Source organism: Aplysia californica, unplaced genomic scaffold (genome assembly GCF_000002075.1).
Source record: "Aplysia californica isolate F4 #8 unplaced genomic scaffold, AplCal3.0 scaffold00069, whole genome shotgun sequence".
Lineage (NCBI taxonomy): Eukaryota > Metazoa > Mollusca > Gastropoda > Aplysiida > Aplysiidae > Aplysia > Aplysia californica.
Genome location: NW_004797339.1, coordinates 870,500 through 872,244, shown reverse-complemented (window position 1 = coordinate 872,244; position 1,745 = coordinate 870,500). Strand labels below are relative to the sequence as shown.

The following is a 1,745-nucleotide window of genomic DNA, read 5'->3' as shown; positions in this document are numbered from 1 at the left end:
TGTGTGTGTGTGTGTGTGTTTGTGTGTGTGTGTGTGTGTGTGTTTGCGTGCTGTGTGTGTCTGTGTGCGTGTGCACGCGCGTGCATGTATGTTCGGGGGTTCAAGCCTTAGCTCGGGCCAACGCTGTGTCCTTGGGAAAAGCACTTCGTACGAAGTTCCCATTTGGCTCGGTCCTTTCGGAGATGGACATTTAACTCTGAGGACCTGCTTCTTAAGTAACCTGACAGTGTTGATAGGGGCGTTATACGATTTCACCATTTTTAAAGGAAAGACCAGCTTCTGTGGTGTCGCACGCAGATTCTTGAGTAGAGAGGATAATAATTTCGTGGAGAGTTCGGTCTTTCTGCTGGAATGCTGTATCCCCCTCAATCCGAATTGGCCATGACAGGCGTGGTCGAAAGCCGGCCTCTTAAATGATCTGAATTGTGCAGATATTGAGCGTAAAAACACCTACATCTAAATTTAACAATTCAACTAGGCTAAGTGATTCGCCGTAGTCGGTGCTAGTTCAGTGTGGGTGCACTTCTTGACAACGGAGTGGATGGCCACAATTCTAATCCTCAATGGGGTCTTCATTATCTGGATTTTCTTAAAAATGTTAAGGCTCTCTACGTGCCCCCCTCCCCGGTTTGGAAATACACGTATCAGAAGCCACCCTTCTTAATTTTATTGACCTAACTGTTAAACTCATTCCACATTGGTGGGTGGTTGGTAGGTGCTCTGGTATGGTTCGCTTCTTCTTATCAATCAAACCTCTATCGTCCTCATCTTTCCTCTTTCTTCTCTTTGTTTATTACTCTCTAGGAACACCTCTGAAACTATCTACATTTACTAGACCTAATAGTGTTGAAAGTGCCGTAAACCTAAAATTCTTACCAAAGCTAAAAATCAATTCCGTAAAGCTGTGATCTGCATTGAGAACGATGTGTGTCATGTCTAGAGGCGTGTTAACTTGGACACAAAAGGACCCACTCACCGGCAAAGCGTCCCAGAGGGATTCGGTTCAAGACCGGGTTTGCCTTGGCGGGGTCGCTCCAGGCGTAGACCCCCATGGCGGTCATTGTCACTGTCGGGTTCACACAGTTGGTGCGGATCTGTCCATTCGGGAAAAACAATACAAAATTAAACATAAACCTTATCATACATGGGAACGTGGTAGATGCTTCCTGTTCTTCGTTCTTCATGTGGTTTCTGTTGTGGTTACTGTGGTTACTGTTGTTGTAGTTGTTGTTGTTGTTGCTGTTGTAGTCGTTACTGTTGTTGTAGTTGCTGATGTCGATAATGTTTGGTAGGTTTCATGTTCATTTTACCCCCTCTTAACACATGTTTAGGTCAATCCGTAGCCAAGATGCCAAATAAATGTCTACCATCTGACCCAGAACAATGAGAAAATAGCCTTGAAAACTTCCATGCACAATAGATTAAAGAAATAAAAAATAAGGTTCAAACAGGAGTTTCCAGGACCATAGTCAGGCATCTTATCCACTGAGCTAATGGCGTACCCTGATCAGAAGCTCTATCCATACAAAGAAAGACAACAACGCAATTAGCGGCAATCACCACGAGCAATTATTTTTTTTTCCGAGCACAAAATCAGACAATGACAGAAAGTTCACCGAGTCCGATATTTCCGCACACTCATTCAAAGTACGCAAGTCATTGCCGCGAAATGAAAGAGCAGCGCTGCCGTAGAAGACTTGGGATTAAAAAAAAGAACCCAACCAAAAAAAGACCTCCCAACCCCC

The 1,745-nt window shown here is 44.3% G+C and overlaps 1 protein-coding gene across 3 annotated transcripts in view; it reads right to left on the bottom strand.

Moving 5' to 3' along the window:
- LOC101853685 (L-xylulose reductase) overlaps positions 1 to 1,745 on the bottom strand; it is an 83,352-nt gene that overhangs the window by 1,373 nt on the left and 80,234 nt on the right. For all 3 annotated transcript variants that reach the window (XM_005093768.3, XM_005093772.3, XM_005093769.3), the window contains exon 7: positions 977 to 1,094. In XM_005093768.3, the coding sequence (XP_005093825.1) occupies positions 977 to 1,094 (118 nt within the window). The remainder of the gene's footprint in view (positions 1 to 976; positions 1,095 to 1,745) is intronic.